Source organism: Ovis aries, chromosome 3, assembly GCF_016772045.2.
Source record: "Ovis aries strain OAR_USU_Benz2616 breed Rambouillet chromosome 3, ARS-UI_Ramb_v3.0, whole genome shotgun sequence".
Lineage (NCBI taxonomy): Eukaryota > Metazoa > Chordata > Mammalia > Artiodactyla > Bovidae > Ovis > Ovis aries.
In genome coordinates, this window is record NC_056056.1 from 146,900,771 (window position 1) to 146,926,321 (window position 25,551).

Sequence of the window (25,551 nt, forward strand, 5' to 3'; positions counted from 1 at the left end):
CAAGTACATAAGAAGGGGCCTATAGATCTTGAGAAGTGTTAGCCAGATCAAGGAACTATCCAAAAATGAACTGACCCCGCACTATCCACAACAACACCAGAGACAGTTCTAGATATATTTTTACTATTATCATTTTTTAACTTAAAAAAAATTTTTTTAATTTTTAAGTCCTCTATTACTCCTTTAATTTTCATTTTTATAACCTACTATTAATATGCAAAAAAGACCCAATTTTTAAAGCAAACTTCATATATATATATATTTTATAATTTTTGCAACTTTGTTTTTTCCTTTAACATTGTATTTTTGAGAATCTAACCTCTACTTTAGATTTTTAATCTTTGCTTTTTGGTATTTGTTATCAATTTTGTGCCTTTAAGAATCCAATCTTCAGTACCCATTTTTACTTGGGAGTGAGATTACTGGCTGGATTGCTCTCTCCCCCTTTGGACTCTCCTTTTTCTCCATCAGGTAGCCTCTATCTCCTCCCTTCCCCTTCTCTTCTCTACCCAACTCTGTGAATCTCTTTGTGTGTTCTGGGTTGTGGAGAACACCTAGGGAACTGATTACTGGCTGGATCTGTCTCTCTCCTTTTGATTCCCCCCTTTTATCCTCCTGGCCACCTTTGTCTCCTTCCTCCCCCTTCTCTTCTCTGTGTAACTCCATGAACATCTCTGAGGGATCCAGACTGTGGAGAGAACATAGGGAAGTGATTACTGGCTAGCTTGTTCTCGCCCCTTTTGATTCCCCCTCTGCTTCTCCTGGTCACCTCTAACTCCCTTCTCCCTCTTCTCTTCCCCATGTAACTCTGTGTACCTCTCCAGGTGTCCCTCACTGTGGAAAAACTTTTCATCATTAACCTAGATGTTTTATCATCAGTGCTGTATAGATGGAGAAGTCTTGGGGCTACTGTAAGTTTGAGACTGAAAATCAGAGGCAGGAGGCTAAAGTCCAAATCCTGAGAACACCAGAGAACTCCTGACTCCAGGGAACATTCATCTATAGGAGCTCATCAAACACCTCCATGCCTACACTGAAACCAAGCACCACTCAAGGGCCAACAAGTTTCAGAGCAAGACATACCATGCAAATTCTCCAACAACACAGGAACATAGCCCTGAGCTTCAATATACAGGCTGCCCAATGTCACACAAAATCCACTAACATCTCAAAACTCATTACTGGACACTTCAGTGCACTCCAGAGAGAAGAAATCCAGCTCCACCCACCAGAACACAGACACAAGATTTCCTAACTAGGAAAATTTGACAAGCCACAGGTCCAACCCCACCCACAGCTAGGAGCCTCCAAAATAAAGAGGAACCACAAACTGCCAGAATACGGAAAGGCTATCCCAAACACAGCAATATAAACAAGACGAAAAGGCAAAGAAATACTCAGCAAGTAAAGGAACAGGATAAATGCCCACCAAACCAAAGAGGAAGAGATAGGGAAGCTATGTGATAAAGAATTCCAAATAATGATATTGAAAATGATCCAAAATTTTGAAAACAAAATGGAGTTACAGGTAAATAGCCTGGAGACAAGGATCAAGAAGATGCAAGAAATGTTTAACAAGGACCAAGAAGAAATACAAGAGGCAACATATAATGAATAATGCAATAAATGAGATCAAAAACACTCTGGAGGGAACCAACAGTAGAATAACAGAGGCAGAAGATAGGATTAGTAAGGGAGAAGATAGAATGGTAGAAATAAATGAAACAGAGAGGAAAAAAGAATTAAAAGAAATGAGGACAACCTCAGAGACCTCTGGGACAATGTTAAATGCCCTAACATTTGAATCATAGGAGTTCCAGAAGAAGAAGACAAAAAGAAAGGCCATGAGAAAATACTTGAGGAGAAATAGTTGAAAACTTCCCTAAAATGAGGAAGGAAATAGTCCCCCAAGTCCAAGAAACCCAGAGAGTCCCAAATAGGATAAACCCAAGGTGAAACACCCCAAGACACATATTAATCAAATTAACAAAGATCAAACACGAAGAACAAATAGTAAAAGCAGCAAGGGAAAAGCAACAAATAACACACAAGGGGATTCCCATAAGGATAACAGCTGATCTTTCAACAGAAACTCTTCAGGCCAGAAGGAAATGGCAGGACATACTTAAAGTGATGAAAGAAAATAAACTACAACCCAGATTACTGTACCCAACAAGGATCTCATTCAAATATGAAGGAGAAATCAAAAGCTTTACAGACAAGCAAAAGCTGAGAGAATTCAGCACCTCCAAACCAGCTCTCCAACAAATGCTAAAGGATCCTCTCTAGACAGGAAACACAAAAGGGTGTATAAACTCAAACCCAAAACAACAAAGTAAATGGCAACAGGATCATACTTATCGATAATTACCTTAAATGTAAATGGGTAGAATGCCCCAATCAAAAGACAAAGACTGGCTGAATGGATACAAAAACAAAACCCCTATATATGCTGCCTACAAGAGACACACCTTGAAATAAGAGGCACATACTTACTGAAAGTGAAGGACTAGAAAAAAGATACTCCACTCAAATAGAGACCAAAAGAAAGCAGTAGTAGCAATACTCATATCAGATAAAAAGACTTTAAAACAAAGGCAGTGAAAAGAGACAAAGAAGGACACTACATAATGATCAAAGGATCAATCCAAGAAGATTTACATAAATATATATGTATTCAACATAGGAGCACCACAATAAGTAAGACAAATGCTAACAAGTATGAAAGGGGAAATTAATAATACCACAATAATAGTGGGAGACTTTAATACCCCCACTCACACCTATGGATAGATCAACTAAACAGAAAATTAACAAGGAAACACAAACTTTAAATGATACAAGAGACAAGTTAGACCTAATTGATATCTATAGGGCATTTCACCCCCAAAACAATGAATTTCACCTTTTCTCAAGTGCACATGGAACCTTCTCCAGGATAGGGCCATAAATCTAGCCTTGGTAAATTCAAAAATATTGAAATCATTCCAAGCATCTTTTCTGACCATAATGAAGAGTAAGATTAGATGTCAATTACAGGAGGAAAACTTAAAAAATTCCAACATATGGAGGCTGAACAACATGCTGCTGAATAACCAACAAATCACAGAAGAAATCAAAAAAGAAATCAAAATATGCATAGAAAAGAATGAAAATGAAAACACAACAACCCAAACCTATGGGACATTTTAAAAGCAGTGCTAAGGGGAAGGTTCACAGCAATACATGCTTACCTCAAGAAACAAGAAAAAAGTCAAATAAATAACCTAACTCTACACGTAAAGCAACTAGAGAAGGAAGAAATAACCCCAGGGTTAGAAGAAGGAAAGAAATCTTAAAAATTAGGGCAGAAATAAATGCAAAAGAAACAAAAGAGACCATAGCAAAAATCAACAAAGCCAAAAGCTGGTTCCTTGAGAGGATAAATAAAATTGACAAAGCATTAGCCAGATTCATCAAGAAACAAAAGGAGAAAAATCAACAAAATTAGAAGTGAAAATGGAGAGATCACAACAGACAATACAGAAATACAAAGGATCATAAGAGACTGCTATCAGCAACTATATGCCAATAAAATGGACAACTTGGAAGAAATGGACAACTCTTAGAAAGGTACAACTTTCCAAAACTGAACTGGGAAGAAATGGAAAATCTTAACAGACCCATCACAAGCACGGAAACGGAAACTGTAATCAGAAATCTTCCAGCAAACAAAAGCCCAGGACCAGACGGCTTCACAGCTGAATTCTCAACATAAGAAAAGCTATATATAACAAACCCACAGCAAACATTATCCTCAGTGATGAAAACTTGAAAGCATTTCCCCTAAAGTCAGGAACAAGACAAGGCTGCCCAATCTCACCACTACTATTCAACATATTTTGGAAGTTTTGGCCACAGCAATCGGAGTAGAAAAAGAAAAGGAATCCAGATTGGAAAAAAAGAAGTAAAACTCTTACTATTTGCAGATGACATGATCCTATACATAGAAACCCTAAAGACTCCACCAGAAAATTACTAGAGCTAATTAATGAATATAGTAAAGTTGCAGGATATAAAATCAACACACAGAAATCCCTTGCATTCCTATACACTAACAATGAGAAAACAGAAGGAGAAATTAAGGAAACAATTCCATTCACCATTGCAAGGAAAAGAATAAAATACTTAGGAATATATCTACCTAAAGGAAAAAAAAGACCTATAATAGAAAACTATAAAACACTGGTGAAAGAAATCAAAGAGGACACAAATAGATGGAGAAATATACCGTGTTCATGAATCAGAAGAATCAATACAGTGAAGATGAGTATACTCAAAGCAATCTATAGATTCAATGCAATCCCAATCAAGCTACCAACTGTATTTTTCATAGAACTGCTGCTGCTGCTGCTAACTTGCTTTCAGTTGTGTCTGACTCTGTGTGACCCCATAGATGGCAGCCCACCAGGCTCCCTCGTCCCTGGGATTCTCCAGGCAAAAACACTGGACTAGAACAAATAATTTCACCATTTGTATGGAAATACAAAAAACCTCGAATAGCCAAAGCAATCTTGAGAAAGAAGAATGGAACTGGAACAATCAACTTGCCTGACTTCAGGCTCTACTACAAAGCCACAGTCGTCAAGACAGTGTCATACTGGCACAAAAACAGAAACATAGATCAATGGAACAAAATAGAAAGCCCAGAGATAAATCCACGCATATATGGACACCTTATCTTTGACAAAGGAGGCAAGAATATACAATGGAGAAAAGACAATCTTTTTAACAACTTGTAAAAAAATGAAATGAACACTTTCTAACATCATACACAAAAGTAACTCAAAATGGATTAAGGATCTAAACATAAAGCCAGAAACTATAAAACTCCTAGAGAAAAACATAGGCAAACACTCTGCGACATAAATCACAGCAGGATCCTCTATGACCTACCTCCCAGAATACTGGAAATAAAAGCAAAAATAAACAAATGGGGCCTAATTAAACTTAAAAGCTTTTGCACAACGAAGGAAACTATAAGCACGGTGAAAAGACAGCCTTCGGAATGGGAGAAAATAATAGCAAAAGAAGCAACTGACAAAGAATTAATCTCAAAAATATACAAGCAACTCCTGCAGCTCAATTCCAGAAAAATAAACGACTCGATCAAAAAATGGGCCAAAGAACTAAACAGACATTTCTCCAAAGAAGACATACGGATGGCTAACAAACACATGAAAAGATGCTCAACATCACTTATTATCAGAGAAATGGAAATCAAAACCACAATGAGGTACCATTTCAGACCAGTCAGAATGGCTGCTATCCAAAAGTCTACAAGCAATAAATGCTGGAGAGGGTGTGGAGAAAAGGGAACCCTCTTACACTGTTGGTGGGAATGCAAATTAGTACAGCCACTATGGAGAACAGTGTGGAGATTCCTTAAAAACTGGAAATAGAACTGCCATATGACCCGGCAATCCCACTGCTGGGCATACACACCCAAAGAAACCAGAATTGAAAGAGACACGTGTACCCCAATGTTCATCACAGCATTGTTTATAATAGCCAGGACATGGAAGCAACCTAGATGTCCATCAGCAGATGAATGGATAAGAAAGCTGTGGTACATATACACAATGGAGTCTTAGCCATTAAAAAGAATACATTTGAATCAGTTCTAATGAGGTGGGTGAAGCTGGAGCCTATTATACAGAGTGAAGTAAGCCAGAAAGAAAAACACCAATACAGTGTACTAACACATATATATAGAATTTAGAAAGATGGTAATGATAACCCTGTATGCGAGACAGCAAAAGAAACACAGATGTATAGAACAGTCTTTTGGACTCTGTGGGAGAGGGTGAGGGTGGGATGGTTTGGGAGAATGGCATTGAAACATGTATATTATCATATGTGAAACAGATCGCCAGTCCAGGTTTGATGCATGATACAGGGTGGGTGCTCAGGGCTGGTGCACTGGGATGACCCAGAAGGATGGGATGGGGAGGGAGGTGGGAGGGAGGTTGAGGATTGGGAACCACGTGTACACCCGTGGCAGATTCATGTCAATGTATGACAAAACAATACAATATTGTAAAGTAATTAGCCTCCAAAAATAAATAAATAAATAAACAAATTTTTTTAAGACATTTAGGAACTATCATTCAGATTATCTGAAGGGATTTAATTAACATTATGGTTAATTAGAAAAGATATTTCTAATGTAAAAAGATACATTTTAGTAACTATAAATTATAAGAAAAATAGCTGCCAGTGAGTACACATGCTGGTGATTCCCTCCCCAAGCTCATTTCAATTCATGATTCATCCAGACACAGTCGTCCTCCCCAAGGTGATTTTGTACTTCCTAAAATATTTGGAAATGTCTGGGCACATTTTACTTCTCATACTGGGAAAGTACTACTGGCATCTAGAGGGTAGAGGCCAAAGATGCTTCTATCATCCTACAGTGTACAACAAAGAATTACCTGCCCCGTAATGTCCATAGGGCTGACATTGAGGAACCCTGAGCTAGTGTGTTGCTTGAGTGGTTTTCTGCAGCAAATCTACAGAGAGGATTATGGTAGCTAATTAATGTAAACTCATTGGTACCTGATTATTAGTGATAGAAGAAATCATTTTCCATATGAAATATAGACAGCCATAACTACTTTTCAAAATGCTAAGCACTTATAGTTTTATATTATATTGAAAAGTCACAATTTCCCTCCTTGTTGTCTACACAGAGGTTTCACAGCCTTATCAGGTCCAATTATGTCTGCCAAGCTCCTCTGTCCATGGAATTCTCCAGGCAAGAACACTAGAGTGGGTAGCCATTCCCTTCTCCAGGCCGATCTTCCTCATCCAGGGATCAAACCTGAGTCTCCTGCATTGCAGGCAGATTCTTTACCATCTGAGCTACCAGGGAAGCCCAGAGTTTTATATTCCACTGAAGAGTCAAAATTTCCCAACATGTTGTCTAGACAGAGGTTTCACAAGCTCATCTATACAATTTTCTTATACTTATTTACCCCACAGATTTTCACAAAGCTTTCATTCAATTGATTATATCAGTAAACAAGCCAAAAAACTGTGAATATAGAAAATGGAAGAACAATTTGTGTAGACAACTGCATAAAGAGAAACTTTTTGGATCTAGAAAGGTACTATGGAATAGAGCGACACAAACCTCTGTCTATGAATTGAAAACAAAGACATTAAATTCTAAGATATCTTCTCCCCCTCCACAAAGTTCTTCTTTATACAGTCTTCTACACAAACTGTTCTACCATTTTCTGTATTCACAGCAGTTTCTACCTTCAGTCAGTTCAGTCACTCAGTTGTGCCCAACTCTTTGCAACCCCATGAACTGCAGGATACCAGGCCTCTCTGTCCATCACCAACTCCTAGAGTTTACTCAAACTCATGCCCATTGAGTTAGTGAAATGCCATCCAACCATCTCATCCTCTGTTGTCCCCTTCTCCTCCTGCCTTCAATCTTCCCCAGCATCAGGGTCTTTATCAATGAGTTAGTTCTTCACATCAGGTGGCCAAAGTATTGGAGTCTCTACCTTAACTAAACACAAACTCTATAAAGCTCAGTACTCTAGGTGTCACCTGAAGTTCATTACCCCCATGCCTCAGAAGTATAATATACCAACCTGTGCCATGACTTTACAAAGCCACTTGGGTTCTACAAAATATAAGTCACTTAACTGCAGTGCTGGGTCTTGAAAATGAAGAAGGACCCCTGTAGGAAAAATCAAAAGTGAAACATGGGATTTAGAATATGAAAATATCAAGGGGCTTCAGAGAGAATCTAGCCCAGTCTCCTCATTTTACAGATTAGAAAACTTCAGCATTGTTGGGATCAGAGCTGAGACCAGAACCAGGGCATCCCAGCTTTCATCTCAGTCAACCATTGATTCTCCAAGTGCCAAGTTAAACCATCACAATAATAATTCTCCTGCGAGTGTACAAATAACTTCCACATACACTAAATTCACTTGATACTATGAAGGATATAGCTTGAACTTAGAGTTTCAGAGCTCCTGAATACTACGGTCAAGCTCTAGAATCCACATGTTTTAACTCTGGCTGAGAGACTTTTTCCACTAGTCGTTAGATAATTTCTAAATTTTTCTCTTATGACATAATATATGATTCAACATCAGTACACATGATGATCTTTCCAAAAGAAAAAAAATCAGCTACCTATTAAAGAATTTTGTCAATATTCTTTTAAATGTAAATCCTATACAAGGGTCAGACACATTTTCACCAACTCTACTGCAGAACTTTGAAAAAATATGTAATAAACAAACCTGATTCATTTAGAAAGTGAACTGCATGAGGAAGCTCATTTTCATCTAACTGCAGCTGATGTTCTCTCACAAGTTGTAATAATCGTTTCCGGTCAATTACAGGAAATTCAATTGGCACATTTTTACGCTCTGATAAAATGATTTTCTCAAGTTCTACATAGCAGTCTGGAATCAGCTGCCCAACAACAGGCTGATCTCGGATCTATGAAATTACAGATGACAAGCTGTAAAAATCCATTTTATGCATCTGTGTGTCAGGTGGTTGGTAAATTCTGCGCTAATCATTCAGAAAATGATTATTTTTAATAAAATCAAGATGCAATGTAAAACTAATTAAATCATGAGAAATAAATAAGATTACCTTAAAATAAGAAAAAAAAAGTGAACACAGAAGCCAATTTGGAAAGAACTATCAAATAACATTGTATGGAAATAATTATCAAGGTATTCAGAAAATCCATGGCGAAATCCAGGACAAATCATTAACCTTAAATAAAGGACCTACTATTTTCTAAGACATTAAATCTACAGGTAACAGATATGCTAACATAAAAGTCAGGATTGTAAGAGCTTTTGGACTTTATTTTTTAGATGAAACTATCCACATCCCAAAGTAAAACTACATTTTCTTCTTGCTATTTGCAAAATGTAATATTAGTGGGATGTACATTTCAACAGTGAAGTCTGGAGACAGACATGAAATTTCCTCATTAAGCTATGCTTTTTCATGGAGACTTGAACTTGGAAAAATAAAAAATCATCTAAACCCAATGATTCTATACGAGAGGATGATTTGGGGTCTCTTACACTTAGAATCTAATTAAAATCAAAATTTTAATAGTATGATCTTATATGAAAGTTTCTGTAATAAAAATATTTCCAAACATTTTTTCTTCTTAAAAATCTAATTTTAAATAGAAATACAACTTTAATAATAGTAAATGCCTTTGCAAACCACCAGGTGGCAAACTCTCCTCATTTCTCAACCCATGAATATATTCTTGACAATAAAGAATAAAATTTCTACTTGAACTCTTCAACTTATTACAAATAGAAATTGGGTTTATTATACCTGCACACACACACACACAAACTTTATACTTGTTCTTTTTCTACTCTTAACTTGATCCTTCAGGAGCCTAATTTATAGCAGCCGTAACCATTACTTACATATTTACTTCCAAACAATCAGGATTGTTTTGAGGTACCCCTTGAACCAGAAAATTAAATATAATTTCACTAACCTCCACTTTTCATATTCCCTCTCTTCATCATTTATAAATTAAGATAAAACAGAACTTCAGATTGAAGTCTGCGTTTAACCCAAGAAGGGAAACCTACATATAAAAGTAAACAAGTTCACACAGTAGTCAAGAAACAAAGGGATGGACTTTACAGAGCTAGATTACAGGGTGAGCAAAGGATCCCACTCTGCTAAGGGGCTGGACAAGCCTGAGAGGGACATTGTTGGCACTGATTTCTATTTTGTCCTACTTCCTTTAACCTTTATCATCGGGTCACCGACAGTCAAAAACAGAAAGCTTTTATTCTAAACTCTGCATGGACACATGTTAATAAGAGTGAGACACACAAAGATTAGAAAAGATCAAGATAAAAGGAAAAGATGAAAAACAAATGAAAGACCAAACAAAAAAGATTTCTAACAGCTTAAAAGCTGCTGACTGAATACAGGTTGAGGCACCTCAGGAAGGAAAGAATATTCAAGTTCTGGCAGGCTTATTGTTCTGGGGTCATCTGAATCACTATTCTGCAAAGCAGCCAATTGAATTTTCAAACCAATATAACAGAATGATGCATGCATTTGCAATATATACCTTCCTTCAAATAATAATGCCATTTCTCAAAGCATTTGTTTTTAACCTCCTCATCCGGTATTGCCTTCAGAGTTCACGTACAAGCGCAGAAAACAGACTGGTCTTATCACCAGTAAACTGGTCTAACTTGCTGTTAGCCTAAAGTAGTACCAGTCCAGCTTGATGAATCAACTACTCTTTTCATAGACTTCCTCAACTAAATCCAGATTTTCTCAAAACAAACTCATACTTTAAGAATTCTTTTTTAAAATATGATAAATGGTCTGATATCAATGATAAGAGAGAAGCTATTAAAATATTATAAGTAACAGCAAAGTTCTGTAAGTATAGATATAGTCTCAAAAGGAAATTCCCTGGGTAAAGAGGATATTTAATTGAATATATTAATTTGGTGCATTTGTTTCTTAAAAGTCATATCACTCTTTAATCATATGTCTCACAAAAGAGTAGCAAAAACTAGAGATAAATGATACTTTATTCTTCTAACATAAAATTTCCATTGACCCACATTTGTAAAAGCTTTTATTGATTGTGATAAATGTGTGGAAAGATATAAATGTGCAAATTCTCTCTCTGAGCACCACAAAGACTGGCACACTTATAAATGGCTCATTAAGTTTTAGACAGAGCATAATCTGTGGAAATGGAACAGAACTAAGCTAACTGGATAATGTGTTATAACCAAGGTGACCGTGTAATTTATCATCCAAACTGGAATGCTTCTGAGAATGTAGTGAGACACAATTAATAATTACACTGGGACTGTCCAGGCAAAACAAGACCCTTGTTAGAAGCCACAGCTTTGATCGTTAGTACTAATGAGCTAAACCAATAGAGACTAACGGTGAAATCCACTATTGTGTTTGTCATATGGAACTATTCAAAGTGTTTTTCAGTACAGTTTACCCCTTGCTATCTGTAGAGCCCAGGTAAAATTTCTTTCTCTTTTGTATTAAAAACAAGCATTTGTTAACCAATTTATTTGTGTTTTATGAACTCTATGAACTCTATTTGTCTTACCAGAAAGAAAAACTTTGTAAATCAAAAACATAACTCTTGACATAAAGTTTGTATGAACTAGAATATTGCTTACACATTGTTGAAAACCAAATTAGTGACCGTGGTGACCAGATGGAAGAGCCTTCTCTCAATATTGAAGGAAAAAAAATATTTGAAAGGGGGAATCACAGTGACAAAGACATGAAGGAACAACAAAGACCAAGACGAGCATAAAACAGAAACTCCAAAAGGAGCAGATGGAGAAAAAACAGTCAAAGAAAAATACAAGAAAGATCACTCCAAGACCCCAACATCCATCGTTATCCTTTTGACTGAATCACTACTATAGGATGTTGGGAGAGAAAGGGCATCAAAAACATGTCCCCAGATTCTCTCAGGAACATTCTCTCAGCCTCTCAGATATCCTTTTAGTTTCTCTCAGGATCCTCAATTATTTCTAATTCCCAATTCTGTGAGTTCAAAATTAAGTCTAACATAAATAATTTTAAAATTAAAAGTACTTGAATAATGCTAACAGCTAAGAAAACCCCATACTTTTAAGATAGTTATTCTTTTCTCAAGACTGCTGACATTTCTTAGCAGTTGCAGAATGTAACAGTTAATAAATTATATTTATCTACCACCTAGGGTAGGCAATGAACCATGTTACCTTGAAATTAAGGCTCTCATTGATGATGGTTTTCCGAAGTTTTGCCAAAGCATCAGATTCCTCAGTGGCATTCACAAAGTGGTAATCTCGTATTGCAGGAAATCCTCGTTTGTTCAAGAGTTCCTTGGTAATTTTACTGATACAGGCTTTGCGCTGCTTCTCATCAGTAACATCTAAATGTGTACCAACAAGAATCACAGGAGAAGAAGAAGCACGGGCCTATGGGGGAAGACACAAAACACTCTTGTGTTTGTTTTAAAAATCAAGACTGCTTATATTTCCACTGATATTCACTTTCTATGAAATTCACTAGAATCGAAATGAGAATTCAAAAGACTTCAAGAAGAAAATGACAACTGTCTTCCCTTCCTTAAACCTAAGGGAACAAATTAAACTTAAGAAATTTTTAAAAGTCATTTTTATGCTCCTTCTTAATCTAGTTATTGTCACTTTTCAGGTGGTCCATGTGACAGTAATAACACATTTCTTTCCTCTCTGCCTAAAATGGGTTATTCTTTAAGTGTGCTTTGGGCTTCTAGATAAAATAATATTTAATAACACCCAAATAATATCAGAGTAATACAATTTGTTTTATATTTTCTCTTCCTTATCTGTGAATTAAAGCTCATTAATTCATATTATAGTAATTCAGTGTGGCTTCTACAAAGAAAAAACAAGTCACTAAAGTAATAAAGCATTTGGACAGTAATTTGAAGTAGAGGATTTATTTGGCAAAAACAGAACTATGTTCAGCGAGTGGAACTGAACATTATCTTTCATGCAAAGTTAAAAGCACATTGTATTTCCATCCTGACCACTTGCCCAGTCCCCATCTCTTTGAGAGAGAAAAACTTCATCTAAATTATTTCATCTGATTGATGACTGTCATTTATAACTTTATTGCTACTTCTGTCTTAGGTATTCCTTTGGAAAAGGTGTATGGATTCATTACATATTCTAATGTATTGTCTATAGATTATAAGATAAAGTCAAGCGTGTATCCACTGATACTTTTTAAGTTGGCCTGTCTTTATACTTAGAAATGTCTCTTAATAGTAGGCTTCCCTGGTGGCTCAGATTTGCCTCACAGAAGAGCCTACTAGAGCATTATTCAATGACCATTCATTTTTACTTTAGTATCAATTATAAAAAGGCACAGATTTTTAAAACCATATATACATGAAGGAATATCTAACAGCAAGAGACAAAATGGAAAAGTTGCAAAATTTCAAATATATAATATTCATCTGGGACCATTTAAAACTGTAAGTCCCACAGGGCTTTATACTAAATTGCCTCTGAGGACACAGTTGGTAATGCATAGATTGCTTCTTTTTCTTACTACAGTTTATTTTAAATTAAGGAAATTCATATTATACATAAGTAATAATACCAGGGAGCTCCCTGATACCCTCGTGGTTAGGATTTTGGGGCTTTCACTGCCATGGTCCAAGTACAATCCCTGGTCAGAGAACTTAGATCTTGCAAGCCACACAGTGCAGCCAATAAATAAATAAAATAAAATAAAAAAGAATATAAAAATAGCCTAACATATATTCTCATTTTTAATAGATTAAAAAAGCTTCAAGTTTCTATACCTTTCATTAACATAGAACATACTATTTTCATGTCACAACTTAATTACTCCTAAAAATTTCCTAACTCAAAGTTTAAGTGCTTCTAACTTTCTTGCAAAAAAGTATTTGAAAAGTCTGCTTGATGGTACTATTTGCCCCAAATAAATCACCTTATATAGAATAAGAAAACTCATGAAATATTTTCTATTCTCAAATTATTAGATCATATCACCTTTATATTGAAAAGCCAAGGCTTCATGGCATCAACTTCTGCTTGTCCTTTGCTGAGGTCATAGACCGCAAGATACAAGGCTCGTTGGGTCATAAAGTGGGGATGAGTGCTGTAGAATTCCTCACGACCTAAATAAAGATTGGAGAACTTTTCAGTCTTCCAGAGAATAGACAAGAATTCTCTTCTTCAAAAATAAAGTTAGGTGGCACTACCCACTATATACCATACAAAAAAAAAAAGAGAGAGAGAGAAACAATCAAAAGATAATAGCTACAAGATTACACTGGGTTTTTACTAGGGATTGACAACTTCTTGCTAATGTGTCAGCTATGTAGCTTCAGCTGACACGTGCTGGTTCCTAACATTTCCTTCCATTGCTTCTTCATTCTGGGGGCAAGGGAAGAATTAGGAGAAATAAATGACTTTGGAATAATTCCATATGATCCATCAGGTCTCTGTAGTATTGGAACAGAAAATCCAGTTTTTAAATCCGTTTTTAAAAAGATATCTGAATAAAAAATTTTAGCAAAATAAATACCTGCAAAATCCCATACATTCAGAATGAGGTCTTTCTTCCCTTTGCCTCTTATTTGGATGGGCCAGTCTTTCACATCAATGCCAACTGTGGCACCTTGCATCCCAAGATCTGATTTCTTGATTTTCATTAATTGCTGCAATAAGGTGGTCTTGCCACTCCCAGTATTTCCCACAATCATAAGTTTCATTCGGTTATAGGGCACAGCCTTTTTCAACCGCTGCTGAAGAAACCTGGTATTTGAAAAACAAAAATAAAATAATAAACTGCTTAACAGTGTACTTAGGCTATAGGTGAATTCTTATGCACTGAATTATTTTAAATATCAAAATGTCATAATGTACAGTATGCAAAAGAGCACATAACTCATACTAACTTAATAATGCATGTGTCTTTCAATGCATTGTTAATATATCTACTTTGCTAGTGATGTTGGTTGGTCTAGCTGATAATGATCGGAAGCCTATCGGAAGCCTCATCAAATATAATGACACGAGAAAGAATCAAAGTATCAAAATATTTGTAATACTCATTAAAATTTTATATAAAACACATACAAAATTTCTTTAAATATCACAAATAAAACTCTAAAAATTATAAAGCCTAAAATTTTACAAAGCCCATAGGATAAAGAATCAAGGTAGATCTATGTTTAGTTTTTTAAAGAACCTCCATAATGTTCTCCACAGTGATTATACCAATTTGCATTCCCACTAACAGTGTAAGAGGGTTTCCTTTTATCCACACCCTCTCCAGCATTTATTGCTTATAGATTTTTTGATGATGGCCATTCTGGCTGATGCGAGGTGATACCTCATTGTAGTTTTGATTTGCATTCTCTAAGAATTAGTGATACTGACCATCTTTTCATATGCCTTATGGCCATCTGTATGTCTTCTTTGTAGAGATGTCTATTTAGGTCTTTCACCTGTTTTTTATTGGATTGTTTGATTTTTTTGATATTGAGCTCCATAGGCTGTTTGTATATTTTAAAGGTTAATCCTTTGTCTGTTGCTTCATTTGCAAATATTTTCTCCCATCCTGAGAGTTGTCTTCTCATCTTGTTTATGGTTTCCTTTGCTGTGCAAAAGTTTTTATGCTTAATTAGGTGCCAATTATTTGTTTTTATTGTCATTATTTTACGGGATAAGTCAAAAAAAGATCTTGCTGTGATTTATGTCAAAGAGTATTTTTCCTGTTTTCCTCTAAGCGTTTTACAGTTTCCAGTCTTTAATCCATTTTGAGTTTTTTTTTTATATGATATGAGGTAGAATTCTAATTTCATTCTTTTACATGTAACTGTCCAGATTCCCCAGCACCACTTACTGAAGAGGCTGTCTTTTCTCTTGCCTCCTTTGTTATAGATTAGGTGACCATAAATATGTGGGTTTATCTCAGGGCTTTCCATCCTGTACTGCTGGTCTATATTTCTATTTTTTGTGCCAGTACTATACTACAGTGTTTTGATTAATATAGCTTTGTAGTATAGTTTGAAGACAGGGAACCTGATTCCTGCTGCCCCATTTATCTTTTACAAGATGACTTTAGCTTTTCAAGGTCTTTTGTGTTTCCATACAAACTATAAAATTTTTGTTCTAATTCTGTGAGGAATGCCATTGGTGGCCATTTGATAGGGATTGCACTGAATCTGTAGATTGCTTTGTGTAGTACATTAATTTTCTATCAATTCTATCAATCCTTTCTCTATCAATTCTTCCAATAGAAGAACATGGTATATTTTTCCATCAGTTTGCATCCTCTTTGATTTCTTTCATCAGTGTCTTTTCAGTTTTCTGAGTATAGTTCTTTTGCTTCCTTAGGTAGATTTATTCCTAGGTAATTCTTTTCTTGTGATGGTAAATGTGATTACTTTCTAAATTTCTCTTTTTACTCTTTTGTTGCTAGTGTATAGGAATGCAAGAGATTTCTGTGCATTAATTTTGTATCCTGAAACTTTACCAAGTTCATTGATAACGTCCCAGCAGTTTTCTGGTAGAATCTTTTGGATTCTCTGTATATAGTAACATGTCATCTGCAAACAGTTTTAGTTCTTCCTTTTCAATTTATATTCCTTTTATTTTTTTTCTTCTCTAATTGCCATGGTGAGGGCTTACCAAACTATGTTGAATAAGTGGTGAGACTGGACATCCTTGTCTTGTTCCTGATGTTAGGGGAAATGCTTTCAATTTTTCATCACTGAGAATGATGCTTGCTGTGAGTCTGTTATACACAGCCTTTATTATGTTGAGTAAGTTCCCTCTATGCCCATTTTCTGGAGAAGAAAATGGCAACCTACTCCAGTATTCTTGCCTAGAGAATCCCAGGGACAGAGGAGCCTGGTGGGCTGCCGTCTATGGGGTCGCACAGAGTCAGATGCAACTGAAGTGACTTAGAAGCAGCAGCAGCAGCACGATCATTTCTGGAGAGTTTTGATCATAAACAGGTGCTGAAATTTGTCAAAAGATTTTTCTGCATCTATTGAGATGATCATATGATTTTTATTCTTTAGTTTGTTAATATGGTATACCACATCGATTTATTTGCATATATTAAAGAATCTTTGCATCCCTGTGATAAACGCCAGTTGATCATGGTATATGATCCTTTTAATTTGTTGCTGGATCCTGTTTGCTAGTATTTTGTTGAGGATTTTTGTGTCCCTGTTCATCAGCGATATTGGTCTATGATTTTCTTTCCCTTTTTTTTTTTTTTTTTTTTTTAGTAGGTCTCCCCTGGTGGCTCCATCTGTAAAGAATCTGCCTGCAATACAAGAGAGCCAGGTTTGATCCCTGACTCAGGGGAGATTCCCTGGAGAAGGAATCTTTTTTTGCGGTATCTTTGTCTACTTTAAATATCAGGGTGATGGTGGTCTTGAAGAACGAATTTGGGAATGCTTCTCCTTTTGCAATATTTTGGAAAAGTTTTAAAAGGATAAGAGTTAGCTCTTCATTAAGTGTTTGACAGGATTTGCCTGGGAAGTCATCTGGTGCTGGACTTTTGTGTGTTGGAAGATTTTTAATGACAGTTTTAATTTCATTACTTACGATTGGTCTTTTATATTTTCTAATTCTTCCTGGTTCAGCCTCAGACCAATCCCACTGCTGGGCATATACCCTGAGAAAATTATAACTCAAAAAGACACATGTACGCCAGTGTTCCTTGCAGCAGTATTTACAATAGCCAGGAGATAGAAGCAGCTGAGATGTCCATCGATATATGACAGGTAAAGATGTGGTATATATATAATGGAATGTTACTCAGTCATAAAAAGGAATGAGATTGAGTCAGCTGAACTGATGTGGATGAACCTAGAGCTTGTCATAAAAAGTGAAGTAAGTCAGAAAGAGGAAAACAAATATCATATGCTAACGCATATATACAGAATCTAGAAAAATAGTACTGATGGACCTATTCGCAGGGCAAGAACAGAGACACAGACACAGAGAACAGACTTGTGGAAACAGGTAGGAAGGAGAGGGAGGATGAATTGAGAGCAGTATTGACATATATATGCTACCATTTTTACAACAGCGAGAAGCTCCTGTATAGCACAGGGAGCTCAGAGCACAGCTCCGTGATGACCTAGATAGGTGGAATGGCAGGGGGAGGCTCCAGAGGGAGGGGATGTATGTATACATAGAGCTGCTTCACAATGTTTTACAGTAGCAACTGACTCAACATTGTAAAGCAATTATATTCCAGCAAAAAATATCAAAAACATCAAGGTAAAGTATACAAGCATACTGTTATATTCATCCTTGATAGTGAGGTTCTATTTGGTACATGTATTCATATATGGTATACATAATGTATATATTCATATATATCGTACATGCATACATATAATGTACACAGAAAGGAAGAGCATATTGGTTAAACTACATTGATACACATAAATGATTTTACTATCAGCAGATAATATGTTGTTATTCCTAACAATTTTAATGCAAAAGTAATTGAAACTTACTAGAAGTGCTACAAGTGGCTAACAATACCACCTTTAAATTAACAAAACATGTAAATGTTCTCAAAAATAAAATGGATACAGAAAAATACATTTAATTATGTTAAAATGTTGCCACAGTTCAAAATTAGAATAGTAAACTAAATCATAAGTGAATCTTAGGGAATATTAACTGATTCATTCTCACAATTAATAGGACTCTGAGGAACATTCTTGATAATCTTCATCACCAATAAACAAGAAAATCAAAGTTCCAAATATCTATTTATTAAGACTTCACCATTCTTCGTCATTCTTCAAAGAAGCAAGTGAGAACTACAATTTCTAAATTATTCCAGGTCTATGTTCTCTCTAAAAATGTTTAAAAGGTTTAAAAATATTTAAGTTACATAGTAGCTTGATAGCATAATACTCTGAAAACTTCTTACAACTAAACATTTAGTAAGAATTGAACAAATTTTATATGAGCATCTTTTCCAGTTTCAGGAAGGAAAATCATGGGAAATAATTATGTAGGATGAGGAGTAGTGTTTTTTAGCATAGCTGCTGACAAACACTTTGATCATAAAATAGAAAGTTAAATGTAAACTAAGAAAATTTAAGGAAGAGAATTAGGTAACTAGATAACTAGGTAATTAGGAACTACAAGTCCACTGATTATGCAACAATTATTAATTGTATGCCAGACTCTGTGTTTGGTGCCACAAATAAAACAGAGAGTAAACACAGCGGATATTAGTCAAGCATACATTGAGAGGTGATAACTGAGTTGAAACCTGTAAGATAAATATAGATAGGAGCAGTTTGTGGAAATAAAAACATGATTTTATGAGTAGGTAACAAGACTAACATACTCAAATGGTAACAAAGAATAGAATAAAGTTCATTATTAACAAAGTTCATAAAGTATAAAATCAGAAACAAGCATACTTGAAAGTTTTGATGGTTTCAAAAATGATCAGATTGAGTAGGTTATCAGCTTCATAGGCAAAACAGAAGTAATTTTATATCCTTTAAGTAACTATAATGCTTTATGATATAATAGACATATGATAAATCCTTCCTACATGAAACCCAGATCGAGAAGCCATTATATTCTGCTCTATTTCTTCAGATTGATAATTGGTAATAAGAGAACAAAGATTAATAATTTCCTTTTAATAAGAAGAAGTAATTTCCTCAACCTTAACTTGGCCAGGAGGAAATAAAAAGCTCTGCAGTGGCACCAAATAAACCCATTCACTAAGTAAAAGGCAAATGACATAGAGTACATCATGCTAGATGGTCCTATACATTCTTTTTTATGAACTGTAAGTATATATCCACCAAAGTAACCAGAAAAGGACATCTGAAATAAATTCAGTTAAAAAAATAAAAATAAAATTATCTAACCTTATGATGTCTTTGGCTTTACATCCTACATGTTTAAAATCAAAATTAAGATGCAGTTCATCCAAAGGAAGATCCCATATTTTGCTTAATTTCCCCATTTCATTGGGAAAGGATCTCAGGTCCAAGTTGTAACTAACATCAAGAGATGTCAGATTTTCAAGACAGCCAATCTCAGGAGGAATCTTAATGAAATAAAAAAGAGCAAACGCTGTTGGTGGGAAGTAAGAAAAGTGTGCTACCAAAAAACAAGATGCTACTAGAAAACAAGAGAGGCTCAGAGAATCTATGAGCAAACTGTACAGCCTTCCAACAGAGTTCTAAAACTTTTCAAAGGTTTGTCATAGTTCCCATCAAAAATGTTCGAAAACATAAATATAAAGGACTTACCCAAAACAATCTATGGCATTTGTTTATAATCTTTTAAAACCCATTCTCCCTTGGAAGCATATTTCATCACTTCACAACATTGAAATGAAGAATTTTTTTATATGTATCCAAATCCAATCATCGGTGGCTTCAGGCTATTCCCTCTCACTATGTTCTTCAGCAAAACCAAAGATCTAATCATCACAAATTTACATATAACTTAATATTCTCAAAATACAACTAAATGTTTAAACCTTAGGTGGCATAATAATTGCAATATTCCAAATTTTTGAGTAATACTCATTATTTTTATAATAGCTAACAGTAATCTGATGCAAAAAGAGCTAGGTACCAAAACTATGCAGTTAGTCTGGAACCTCATAGTTTCAGACACTTTACTCTCTTTGGCTTTTATAGACAATAGACTTGAAGCTGGCAAAAAATATGTTTTCTGGGATGAATGGACAGTCAATTTCAGATTTATAATAAAGACTGGTCCATTTGGGTGAGGGGGTGGGGGAGTATGATGGAAGAATACAGAAATTTAAGAATGTGGAAAACAATGTCAGCTGAAGAACAAAGGCTATACATGGCCTGGTGAAACTTGAGAAATGCAGCATGTCTGAGAGTCTGTTAACGGATCAGAGATTTCATGGTAAATTGACACAATTAAAGCATTACATGTATTTGCAATTAAACATATATAAATATATATTCAAAATAAAAGAAAGTAAAAAAGGCAATCTTTAAGGAAATTAAGCATGTTAGTATACCCATTTTCCTCAGGGTAGGATTAGATCTTACTCAAAAAGTAAGCAGTATCAAATAACAGATTTCGAAATGATCATCTATGATAACAGACATTACAAAAGCACATTTTTTCAACTGGCAATAATTTTAAACAAATATGATCTCTTTACCTCTTTCAGTTTATTATGAGAAAGATGTAGTTTCTCTATTCTAGACCACGCACATGCTTTTTCACTCAAGTCCAAGATACTGATCTGATTATGACTAAACAAGAGTTCCCTTAAGTTCAGAGATCTCCAGTGCACAGGACCTGGTAGATATCGAATATCATTGTTGCTCATATCTAAGGACCGCAGGCTGAAACAATACAATGTCAAGAATAAAAATCAAATGAGTATTTCCTAAATACATGAAATGACATCACAAACAACTTTCAGCAGAGTGAGAATAAGATATAATTTTAAAACTAATATTATTTAAGTCAGTCCTAACGAGGCAGATGAAACTAGAGCCTATTATACAGAGAGAAGCAAGTCAGAAAAAGAAACAACACTGTTTATTAACGCATATATATGGAATTTAGAAAGACGGTAACAACAATCTTAAATACAAGGCAGCAAAAGAGACACAAATGTAAAGAACAAGCTTTTAACTCTCTGGGAGAAGGCAAGGGTGGTATGATTTGAGAGAACAGCACTGAAACATATGCATTACCATATGTAAAAAGATGACCAGTGCAAGTTGGAAGGCACTCAAAGCCGGTGCTCTGGGACAATCCAGAGGGATGGGGTGGGGAGGGAAGTGGGAGGGGGGTTCAGGATGGGGGGACACATGGGCACCCATGGCTGATTCATTTCGACGTATAGCTAAAACTATCACAATATTGTAAGTAATCATGCTTCAGTTAAAAGAAATTAATGAAAAGAAAATTTAAAAAAAACTTATATATGAGTACACAGGTGTGGTTTTTTTGTATATGTAAAGGTATATGTGGTAGGAAAAAAAAGGCATGTCTTAATACGAACATTTAAATAAGGCCCAATAAAAACTAAATTGAGGTCTAATTTCCCTACTTCAGAAATATAAAAATGTCAATCAGAATGAAAGATTGTATTTTACAAACATTTATGATGCATGAGAAATCATAATCAACAAATGCAAAAACAGTCATTAAAATTCCTGCCTTCTATACAAGATTCACAAATATGTAGCTTCCATTTCTCTCTTCAATCTCATTAAAATCTGGAGGGCTTTTTCAGAGGTCAGGTCCTCAAGTTTATTACCAGTTTGTCTCAGTGTGAAATATATTATAACACTGAGCATGATATCTTGTAAACAGAAGGCCCTCAATGAAAATTTGTTGCTTTCATGCAGGAACAGCTACCCAAAAAGAAAACGAAGCACTCAGTCATGTCCGACTTTTTGCGACCCCATGGACTGTAGCCTACCAGGCTCCTCCATCCATGGGATTTTCCTGGCAAGAGTACCAGAATGGGGTCCCATTTCCTTCTCCAGGGGATCTTCCCAAGCCAGGAATTGAACACCCAGGTCTCCTGCATTGCAGGCAGACGCTTTACCGTCTGAGACACCAGGGAAAAAAGTTTGTAAGAAAAAGCAGGAAAACACATGTCACATATAAGTTGACATGTGTAAAAAGACTAAAGATAGAAACTGTGGTATATTTGACTATGTAAAAGGTTGCCTGGACTTTTACTACTGTTACTGATTCTTTTCACCCAACATATTTAAAGCATGGTAAATTAATTCTAAGATCTGCTAGACCAAGATTCAGATCTATAAAGCAACATTTTTGCTCTACTTTGTAAATGATATTAGATTATGCTCTAGTTACTTTATAAAAAATTTGAAAGTGAAAAAATTAATTTGACTATATGAAAGCCAAGACACATATGTGTGATCAACAATGCAACTGAGACAAAATTGACAACTGTCAAGTTGTTAAAAGGCAATGCCTCTTGGCTTTAAGACTAAGCTTAGAGCCTAAAGGTGGCCAAGTACATGCTCATTTGTGAAACAAGAGAATAAATTTAAAGAAATATATATAAACACTGGAAATGTACACCTGAAGATAGTGTTTGAAGAATAGTGTAATTCAGTTCAGTTCAGTCGCTCAGTCATGTCCGACTCTTTGCGACCCCATGAATTGCAGCACGCCAGGCCTCCCTGTCCATCACCAACTCCCAGAGTTCACTCAAACTCATGTCCATCGAGTTGGTGATGCCATCCAGCCATCTCATCCTCTGTCGTCAGCTTCTCCTCCTGCCCCCAATCCCTCCCAGCATCAGAGTCTTTTCCAATGAGTCAACTCTTCACATGAGGTGGCCAAAGTATTGGAGTTTCAGCTTCAACATCAGTTCTTCCAAAAAACATCCAGGACTGGTCTCCTTTAGAATGAACTGGTTGGATCTTCTTGCAGTCCAAGGAACTCTCAAGAGTCTTCTCCAACACCACAGTTCAAAAGCATCAATTCTTCGGCACTCAGCCTTCTTCACAGTCCGACTCTCACATCCATACATGACTACTGGAAAAACCATAGCCTTGACTAGACGGACATTAGTCAGCAAAGTAATGTCTCTGCTTTTGAATATGCTATCTAGGTTGGTCAAAATTTCTCTTCCAAGGAGTAAGTGTCTTTTAATTTCATGGCTGCAGTCACAATCTGCAGTGATTTTGGAGCCCCCAAAAATAAAGTCTGACACTGTTTCCACTGTTTCCCATCTATTTCCCATGAATTGATGGGACCAGATGCCATGATCTTCATTTTCTGAATGTTGAGCTTTAAGCCAACTTTTTCACTCTCCTCTTTCAGTTTCATCAAGAGGTTTTTTAGTTCCTCTTCACCCTCTGCCATAAGGGTGGTGTCATCTGCATATCTGAGGTGACTGATATTTCTCCCGGCAATCTTGATTCCAGATTGTGCCTCTTCCAACCCGGCATTTCTCATGATGTACTCTGCATAGAAGTTAAATAAACAGGGTGACAATATACAGCCTTGATGTACTCCTTTTCCTATTTGGAACCAGTATGTTGTTCCATGTCCATTTCTAACTGTTGCTTCCTGACCTGCATATAGGTTTCTCAAGAGACATGTCAGGTGGTCTGGTATTTCCATCTCTTTCAGAATTTTCCACAGTTTATTGTGATGCACACAGTCAAAGGCTTTGGCATAATCAATAAAGCAGAAATAGATGTTTTTCTGGAACTCTCTTGCTTTTTCCATGATCCCGCGGATGTTGGCAATTTGATCTCTGGGTCCTCTGCCTTTCTAAAACCAGCTTGAACGTCTAGAAGTTCACGGTTCACATATTGCTGAAGCCTGGCTTGGAGAATTTTGAGCATTACTTTACTAGCATGTGAGATGAGTGCAATTGTGCGGTAGTTTGAGCATTCTTTGGCATTGCCTTTCTTTAGGATTGGTTGAAGACTGACCTTTTCCAGTCCTGTGGCCACTGCTGAGTTTTCTAAATTTGCTGGCATATTGCATGCAGCACTTTCACACCATCATCTTTCAGGATTTGAAACAGCTCAACTGGAATTCCATCACCTCTATTAGCTTTGTTCGTAGCGATGCTTTCTAAGGCCCACTTGACTTCACATTCCAGGATGTCTGGCTCTAGGTGAGTGAGCACACCATCGTGATTATCTGGGTCATGAAGATCTTTTTGTACAGTTCTTCTGTGTATTCTTGCTATCTCTTCTGAATACCTTCTGCTTCTGCTAGGTCCATACCATTTCTGTCCTTTTTCGAGCCCATCTTTGCATGAAATGTTCCCTTGGTATCTCTAATTTTCTTGAAGAGATCTCTAGTCTTTCCCATTCTGTTCTTTTCCTCTATTTCTTTGCATTGATCACTGAGGAAGGCTTTCTTATGTCTTCTTGCTATTCTTTGGAACTCTGCATTCAGATGCTTATATCTTTCCTTTTCTCCTTTGCTTTTCACTTCTCTTCTTTTCACAGCTATTTGTAAGGCCTCCCCAGACAGCCATTTTGCTTTTTTGCATTTCTTTTCCATGGAGATGGTTGATCCCTGTCTCCTGTACAATGTCACGAATCTCTGTCCATAGTACATCAGGCACTCTATCGATCAGATCTATTCCCTTAAATCTATTTTTCACTTCCACTATATAATCATAAGGGATTTGATTTAGGTCATACCTGAATGGTCTAGTGGTTTTCCCCACTTTTTTCAATTTTAGTCTGAATTTGGCAATAAGGAGTTCATGATCTGAGCCACAGTCAGCTCCCAGTCTTGTTTTTTCTGACTGTATAGAGCTTCTCCATCTTTGGCTGCAAAGAATATAATCAATCTGATTTTGGCGTTGACCATCTGGTGATATCGACGTGTAGAGTCTTCTCTTGTGTTGTTGGAAGAGGGTGTTTGCTATGACCAGTGTTCTCTTGGCAAAACTCTAGTAGCCTTTGCCCTGCTTCATTCCGTATACCAAGGCTAAATTTGCCTGTTACCCCAGGTGTTTCTTGACTTCCTACTTTTGCATTCCAGTCCCCTATAATGAAAAGGACATCTTTTGAGGGGTTAATTCTAAAAGGTTTTGTAGGTCTTCATAGAACTGTTCAACTTCAGCTTCTTCAGCATTACTGGTTGGGGCATAGACTTGGATTACTGTGATACTGAATGGTTTGCCTTGGAAATGAACAGAGGACTGTATAAATTTCTGGCTCTCTAGGAAGAAACCTTCCTTATGACATTAATCTCCTAATAAATTTTTATAAATAAGTGGTCTCCAAACACATTTTCAGCAAAGCAATATGTTTAAAATGTTTGACCATCTATATTCTATTGGTACTTGTATGTCAGAATTAAGAGTCTGAAATCAAACTACCAGTGTGGTGGTTTGAACTATAACTTTGGGCAAGTTATTTCCTCTCTTTAATGAAACAGT

The 25,551-nt window shown here is 36.0% G+C and overlaps 1 protein-coding gene across 4 annotated transcripts in view; it reads right to left on the bottom strand.

Annotated features, from left to right (window-relative positions):
- LRRK2 (leucine rich repeat kinase 2) overlaps positions 1–25,551 on the bottom strand; it is a 213,335-nt gene that overhangs the window by 91,618 nt on the left and 96,166 nt on the right. For all 4 annotated transcript variants that reach the window (XM_042246875.1, XM_027967445.2, XM_042246876.2 and 1 more), the window contains 7 exons: positions 20,800–20,986; positions 19,514–19,695; positions 14,161–14,390; positions 13,623–13,750; positions 11,814–12,032; positions 8,310–8,511; positions 7,647–7,735 (listed from right to left, as the gene is read on the bottom strand). In XM_042246875.1, coding sequence (XP_042102809.1) covers positions 7,647–7,735; positions 8,310–8,511; positions 11,814–12,032; positions 13,623–13,750; positions 14,161–14,390; positions 19,514–19,695; positions 20,800–20,986 — 1,237 coding nt within the window. The remainder of the gene's footprint in view (positions 1–7,646; positions 7,736–8,309; positions 8,512–11,813; positions 12,033–13,622; positions 13,751–14,160; positions 14,391–19,513; positions 19,696–20,799; positions 20,987–25,551) is intronic.